Source organism: Neomonachus schauinslandi, chromosome 9 (genome assembly GCF_002201575.2).
Source record: "Neomonachus schauinslandi chromosome 9, ASM220157v2, whole genome shotgun sequence".
Taxonomy (NCBI): domain Eukaryota; kingdom Metazoa; phylum Chordata; class Mammalia; order Carnivora; family Phocidae; genus Neomonachus; species Neomonachus schauinslandi.
The window spans coordinates 81,344,086-81,351,804 of NC_058411.1; the positions used below are offsets into that span (position 1 = coordinate 81,344,086).

The window sequence follows — 7,719 nt, forward strand, 5'->3', positions numbered from 1 at the left end:
CAAGTATCCGGATTTAACATACGACAAGAGGAAGAGGATTCCATGGGTAAATGCACACGGAGAAGTACATTGCGGTGATCCCAAGTAAAACCAGAAGTCTAAACTCCGAGCCAGGGCACCGCGAGGAAAGCTCAGCGCTGCCACCAGGGGGCACCAGAGATCACGTCCAGTGCGGGGTGGGGGGAGAGGGCGCGGCCTTGCAGATCGTAGAGGGGTGGAAGGATTGGGGAGGTGTCTGACACCTACACCAGGCCCGCTCACCTCCAGAACCAGTTTCTCAGCACAGATCATTCTCGCTCTGGGAAGTTCCCTTAGAGTTACTGGTGAGAAACCTTCCGTTCTGCAAAGGCATGTAGATCGACGTCTTGAAAAGACCCCACCTCAGATGGGTGAGGCGCCGCACGCTCAACCCTGGGGGTTCACAAAGAGCCCCCCAAGCGCCAACGATCCCGCGGGCTGGACGCACAGATACCTGTGCTAGCGCTTCCGCAGGGTCCTGGGGCACGCGATCGCCAGACCCGCTAGAACTCGCCCCGCCCCGACACACACACACGCACACTTCTTAGGTCCGCACAAAGAGGAGGGCAGGGAGGGAGGGGAAGAGGAAGGACCAGGCCGGGAAAGGGCATTTAACCACCTCCCCGCGGTTGCCTCTGATTCACTAATCTGCCCAGTAATGAAGCTGGGCCGGACCTGCGTCCCACGCGCCGGGGCAGAGGCAGGGGTCCTTGGTCTCGACCTCCAGCATCCATCATCCGCCCTGCCCTCCATTAACGGCCCGCGAGAAGCAGGAGCCCTTTAACAGCCCCCCTCCAGCTCTCGCAGGAGTTTGATGTAATTTAAACCCGGACCTGCGGCTCGTGTGGGCTTCCCGACTCCCGCGCGCGGCCGTTTAACGTGGCAAACACTTCAGTCAATTATCCCCCTCGCAGAGCTTCTATTTAAAGAGACATTGTCAGGTTCTTAAGCCTCGGATCAGACCCGCTGCTTTCTGCTTCATATACAAAGACTCAAAACACGAGTTCTTTGAGGATTGGAAGAAATACAATTAAACCAAGCCTTCGCAACCATTCCACCCTGCCGGAGCACCCACGTGCGGGACGGGGGAGCTGGGAGGTGGTGGGGGCGGGGAAGTGCCAGTCCTTTCCATTTCAGGCTCTAAGAGTGAGAGGAAATAAGGCTGGGCCCTGAGGGGCGAGACCTCAAAGATAAAACAAATGCAGCTGAGCTGAAGCTGGGCTCAGGTGCTGGGAGCTGGGCTCAGTAGGCGTTGCTGTAGAGCAATGACCCCACATCATCAGTGAAGTTGAAAACTGGGTCTGCGGAGCTGAAATTACCCAGAAGCTATTTCAGGGGACAAGTAGCCTTCAGTACCAGGGCCTCTGCCCTCCCTAAATATGCTCTCATCTTCTTGAGGCAGGAGTTTCTCCCCAGAAAAACTTAACCTCCAGATTCCTTCCTAATCAGCCCTCCTGTCCAGAAGGGCTCAAAGGCTGGTCTCCTTGCTCTCCTTCTCCAACACTTAACAAGAAGGGAGACTTCGGTGGCGTGGAACATTGCTGGCCACATCACTAGGCAGAGGGGGGAGGCTGGGTCTTTTTTCTACAAGTCAACTCTTCTGTCTGGCTGCCAGGGTATGGGAAACTGGTAAGGAGGAGGTGACCCAGCAGGAGTCGGCAAGACTCAGAACTGAGCCTTAGGGCTCAGAGTAGGGGGTCCATCTTCCTGGCTGAAAGGCTGTAGCCTATAGAACCATTCTTCTACTCCTCCCCTCCAGGACAGGAAAGGTAGGCTACAGGGACAGTGGGAGACCTAGGCAGGGAATACCAACAAGCACAAAAAAAGAAGAAATAAAATAGGGGTTCTTTTCCGAGAGAGGATTGGTAGGGGTCTGGCCTGGGCAGTGGGGACAGGTTCTGGGATCACAGGCCAGGAAACTGCCGGGAAAGTGAGGGACCTGGAAAAAAGAAATCCCAGTGGAGGAGAGACATAAGAGGAGGGGACGCAGGGCTCAACCTCGACGCTATTTACCGCTGAGCATGCAGCACCACGGCCTCCGTGCCCACCTGCCAAGGCTGAGGCCCAGGCACCGAGGGGTGCAGAGCGTTGGCCTCTAACTCCGCGCCGCTCTCGGGCCCTGATGCCTCCCCGACCAGGCTGGGGATGTCTGGAGCGGTGGAGCGTCGACGCAAACCCAAACGGCCAGAGCCCGGGCCGCCCTCTGGGTGGGGGCTAAGGCCAATGGGGGCTTGCACTAAGGTCGGAGGCGCTCCCTCCAGCACCTCCTGCGAACGCCACCGCCCGGTCCCTGAAGACTGAGGCGAGTGTGGTAGAGCCATCAGGGCTCCCGCCCGCAGCCGAGCCGCTTCCTCCTCGGTTACAGCACCCAGCGCCAGGCTCATGCTTCGGCCCAGCTCGGGCCTCTCGCTGCCCTGTGCTCGGTGCCGGCCCGAGGCCTTGCCCCCTGACCCAGCTTCGCCGCCGTGACCGTGGCCGCCGGCCGCTCGCGCAAAGCGCGCCAGGAGAGGCCGAGGTAAGCGGCGGGGGCTAGGTCGTCGGCGCTCCGGGCTGGGCGCGGGAGCCGGACGGCCAGGGGGGCTGTCGGAGTTGGAGCCCCGGGCCGCGGCGGCGGCGGCCGCGCGGCCCCAGGGCCCGGTGAGGGCTTGCACGCAGGTCCCGTGGCCGCGGGCGGCTGCCAGCTGCAGCGCCGTGAGACCCGCTCGGTTGGTGCGGTCGAGGCGCAGGCCGAGGCGGCGGAAAGAGCGCACCAGGAACTCGAGCACCGCCCCATGGCCGCACGCCGCCGCCCACATCACTGGGCTGTTGCCCGCCGAGTCGGCCGCCTCGGGGTCGCCGCTGAACTGCACCAACAGCTGCACCGCGTCCAGGTGGCCGCGCTCGCACGCCAGGCTGAGTGCCGTGCGGCCGCGCTCGTCCCGCAGGTTCACGGCCGCACCCTGCTCCAGTAGGAGCCGCACGAAGCGCGCGCGCAGCGCGGGGTCCGGCAGCCCCACCGCCACCATGAGCGGCGTGCGGCCCTGCTCCGCGCGGCAGTCGATGATGCTGCGGTCCAGCGCATCCAGTACAAAGCGGGCCAGGTGCACTTTACCCGCCTGCATGGCCTCCAGAAAGGTGCGCGTACCCGCTCGGGGGCACAGGTCCTTGGGCTTGAGCATGGCCCTGGCCGCCGCTCCCAGGCGGCCCAGCAGCTCCGCACGGGGGCGCCCCTGTTCCCGCGCCCCGCCGGGCTCTGGGCCCCGCTGGTGCTCTGGTGTGGCTCCCTCCGCGCGTAGGCGGCTGCAGCCCAGGGTCCTGACGTTCCCACTCTTATGCCCCAGCGGTTCCCGTTTCCCCGCCGCTCCTGGGCGGCACGCCTGGTGTCTCGCAGCTCCTTCCCTGGGCTTCCCGCCTGGAGGTGTAGGTTGCTCGCTACTCTGGGCTCCGCGCCTGGCCCGCCACGAGACTACGGGAGCAAAAGCTCGGCCCCCTCCTGTCTGTCCCGCTGTTTCCCGCGTGTCCGGTGCCCCTCCGTCCCTTGTGGCTTGGTGCCGCGCCACTCACCCGCACCCGGGGCAGCCCCCGCTCCCCTGATGAGACGGTGGCGCCCGCCGAGCGCGCCTGCCTCCAGCCCTGGCGGGGCGCGCCGCTCCTCAAGCTGCTGGCGCCGCTCCTCCGCCTCCTCCCCGCTCGCGGGGGCCGGGCCACACCGGGGCGCCTGCTCCTTACTTGGGGGGCTCAGCGGCGCGGGAGCCGCCGCCCGCCTGCGTATCTGGCTTTATAGCCTCGGGGGTCTCCATGGCAATGGCTGCCCTGGAAGCGGGCTGAGCCGTCAGGGCAGGAATGCGCCCGGCGAGAGAGGCCGCCCCTGACCCCCACCCCTTCGTGGGCCACGAAGTCGGGGAGCGGCTCCTCCTCCGCGCTCCCCTGGGGCTGCCGCGGCGGTTGCGGGGCGGGGGCGGCGGCTGCTCGCTGGGGGGCCACATGCACCAGGCCAGGCCAATCCCAAAGTCACAGTCGTCTCTTCTCGTCTCCCCGCCCTCCGCCCCTACCGGAGTCTGTGCCCTCGGCTCCTTAGAAACTTAGGACCTCGGGCCCGTCGGAGAAGACGGAGGCCTGCCCCCAGCGGTCCAGCTGGAAGGAAACGGGACCCCACGAGGGCAGAACTGGACCATAAGCGAGCTGGGAGGCGGCGGCGAAAGGCGAACGGGGATTAATTGGCGGGGGCTGGGGGGGGGGTACCTGCGCTGCGCGCGGGGTGGGGGGCGCTTATTCTGGCTGAGAACTGCCACTCGAAGTGTAGCGAATCACGCACTCACACACAATTGTTCCTCCCGCACACGCTCACTCGGAGCGGGGGGGGGGGGGGGAGACTGCGCCCTCCAATCTCCGACGTCTCCAACCCAGACCACGCGCCCGAGCTCCAGCTCCCGGCGGCTGACAGGCAGGCGGAGCGGAGACGCGGCGGCCAGGGCGGGCGCCTGGGGATTCGAGAGCGCTGCAGCCGCGTTAACAACTCCCCCGCGCCGCCTCCCCGCCTCCTCCGGGCCGGCCGCCACCCCGGAAAATGTGAGAGAGCTCCGCAAGGCTCCCCTACGGTCCTCGTCTCCCTCCGAAGCACAAGCCCACCCCCGGACCACCGGGCTCTGATTTTGACTGCTAGCTGACCCCTTTGGAAGGAAAGGAGAAAAGAGCGGGAGTCACTAGGGTGTGGAAAACCTGCGGCATCCCCTGTCCCTCCTGAGGTGGGGGACGGTGGTGCTCAGGCCTCGGTTGAGGAGAGTCAGGGCTCCTCAGAGCCGCCGGGGTCGGGGGGGGGGGGGGGAGGGGAAGGGTAAGTGTCTCGGGGTGGAATGAAGATTTGTGAAGTGTAAAGAAGTGAATCAGTTATCAACTACAGAATTTACTGAGACTTTTCATGAGCCAGGCATTGTGTTCCCAGCTGTAGGAAATACCGAAGCAGAAGCTCAGTTCTGGATAGAAGAGACCTTCCCCCTCAAGCAGGAAGACAAGACCAGGACAAAAAAGTAGAGGCTATCAGCTGAGCGCTGAATACATCTGTGAAATACAAACAAAACCAAGACAGTGCTTAGAGGAAAAGGTAGACTTGGGTGTGGAGGGGCTCCCAGGTAGTCTGAAGGTAGGACTCCGCAGGTGGTCTTCAAGGATGTGGGGGATCTGGCTGCGTGGAAATAAGGAAGACATTCCAGACAGGGTTACTGAGGCAAGGACATGGAAGCAAGAAAAACATCTCTAGGGGTCAGTACTGAGGGCTGCTTTACCAAGTACCTTCCTATGGAAGATAGGAAATGAGGGGAATAATAAAGCTGCCCTGAGCCTGGGCAGAGCCATGATTAGATGCAGCAGGAGCCCGTCTGGGGAAAGGTTCTGGGCAAGAAGAGGATTTGCCTCTGGGAAGGAGACAGTGGGCCCAGATGGGTGAGTGGCAAAGTGCACACAGAGCCCTGCACTCCAGGCTTCTTGCCTTTCTCCAGCTCCTAGACTTCAGGGATGGCCACCTGGCATCCTGGGCCCAGCCACGGAGCAGGGGCTCCCACTTCCTCCATTCAGAGGGGGGGTGCAGGTGATGTATGCCTGTATATACTGTCAAGCCCCCATTCCCTTTATCTTTTTGCATTCTCTAATCCCCCTGCTCTGCCAACTTTCTCTCATGGTACCACACAAAGGGCACAGCATTTGACCCCAGAGTTAAGTCCCAGCTTGAAGGCCTTTACCAGAGTGCGGCTCCAGGCCTGCGTGGTCTCATCTGCAAAGCGAAGCCCACAATACTAGCTTTGCCTGCTTTAGGCAACGTCAAGCTAGGCAGTGTCAGGGAAAGAGCCACACAGTTATTCAGAGTGCAGAAAGTCCCATCGCACCCCCAATGTGGGGGCCCCACCTGGGGTGTCACCTGGGGGTGGAGCACAGACTCTCCAACCCCAGCAAGGAGGCAGGGAAGCTCTCCCTCTACTCAGCAGAAGAAAGGCTTTCCTTCCCTTCGTGACTCAATCTCCCTTTTCCACAGCATGAGGGAAATTGCTTTCTTCCCTTCTCTCTGTTTCCAGAGTCAGGGAAGGAGGTAACCCTGGAATCTGTGTGCGGCGGGCAGGCCAGCCTGACAAGCGGGTGGTGACAGAGCAGGTAGAAGAGAGAAGCAGTGTGAGCATGCAATGGGCGCCTGCTTGGTCCTAAAGAACCACGGCCCCTCCTCCGTGAGCTTCCCCGAGCCAACTCTGCCTCGGGGTGGCTGGAGACCGTTCCAGGGAAGCGGGGGAGCGGGAGCAGGTCCCTGTCAGGGCCTCACCCTGGCTTGGCCCAGAGCGCCGTGCTGGCCACTCTTTAGAAGAAGCAGCCAGTGCATTTGGTCCACCTGCCACCACCAACCCGGCCAGGCCTGTGGCAGGGTGGGGGGATGGTGCCAGGTCTCAGGCCCTGGAGCCTTTGCTCTGACTTTTCCGTAGGCTCAGTACGTTCTGAACAGAAAAGAAATAGCAAAACTGAAAAAAAGCTGCGTGTGTGCTGCAGAGCACGGAGGCCCCTACAGCCGGAATTAGAAGCTGTCGCTTAGGGAGCCGAAGGCTGACAGGAGATGGAGCTGAGGCAGGGAGCAGGCAGGCGCTCGGCACTCCCCTCCCCCCCTCCCCTCCACCTGCTGAGCCTCTCCCCTTGCAGGCCCCAGGCTGGCAAAAGGGCTTCCTCCCAGAGGCGCTAGCTAGGCTCGGGTCTGCAGTCTGTCATTCTGTCTGTGGCTGGCCCCCCTCCCGGACCCCCTTCTTTCCTCCTCAAGTGTCACCAGCCCCCTCAGCCTGTCACGTTGCACCAGCTCAGCAGGGTTGGGCCTGGTGGCACATGGCTGGGAGATCCAGAGAGCTAGGGGGGGTGGGGGGTGCAGGGGGTGGGGTGAGTCAGCAGGGGACTCTGGTATCTGAGTCAGCAATGGGACTGAGAAGGGGGTAGGGACCCTTCCCTTAATGTAAAAGGGAGGCACAATGACTGGACAGGGAACTTTGTCCCAGCCCCACAGATACACAGCAGGAATTCACCTACCCTGGGCCCTGAGGGAGGGCATTAACTCCTCCCCTGCACATCCCCTGCAGCCAGAAGTGAACTCACCTCCAGGGCCCAAAGACTAGGGCATTTTCCCAGGAGGCACCTCGCCCTTTTTCCAGAGGACAGAAAGCAGGGAGGTGGGTATCTGGGCCTGGCCCCCTGGGAAGCCCCCAACCTGCTATGCAGAGGCCTCTCTAGGAGGCAGGACTGCATCTCCTAGCCCATTCCTGGGCTTCCCAGTTCCACACTGGGGGCCCAGAGATTCTGCCTGGCCTGGCTGAGAGGCTAGGGGAAGGCAGTTTCTCCTTCCCCCTCAGCAGTCGCTAGCAAAAACTAGGGACTCCCCAGTGGGCTCTCTTTGATACTGGCTCTGGCTTATGCCCACGTGCCTGGGTCAGTGAATTCCTCTGGCCTGGGCCCTCATCCCCGCATGGCTCTACCCCTGGGTTGGCAGGGAGATGGGGCCGTTGAGTGCCCAGCAGGAGAGCTAAAGACAGGGCACGGCTCCAGGGTGCAAGTGTCCACCGTCGGCTGTATCCAGTGTGTATGCAAGATGGATGTGTCAGTGACAGGCCTTACTGAAGGCACAGGTGCTCAGAGCTAATGGCATTTGTTATAACTCTCTGATAAGAAAACAACCTCTTCCCAGAATCAGTCCCCCGCTTGGCCTCT

General features: G+C 62.2%; 1 protein-coding gene across 1 annotated transcript; it reads right to left on the reverse strand.

The window, feature by feature from the left end:
* Positions 1 to 2,027: 2,027 nt before the first annotated feature.
* ANKRD63 (ankyrin repeat domain 63) lies at positions 2,028 to 3,176 on the reverse strand. Its single transcript, XM_021695647.1, has one exon. The coding sequence runs from the start codon at positions 3,174 to 3,176 to the stop codon at positions 2,028 to 2,030; it is 1,149 nt and encodes a 382-aa protein (XP_021551322.1).
* Between the last annotated feature and the right edge of the window lie 4,543 nt (positions 3,177 to 7,719).

Bases quoted from the DNA above. Each gene is read 5' to 3' on its own strand.
- ANKRD63 (XM_021695647.1), bottom strand. From the start codon at position 3,176: ATGCTCAAGCCCAAGGACCTGTGCCCCCGAGCGGGTACGCGCACCTTT.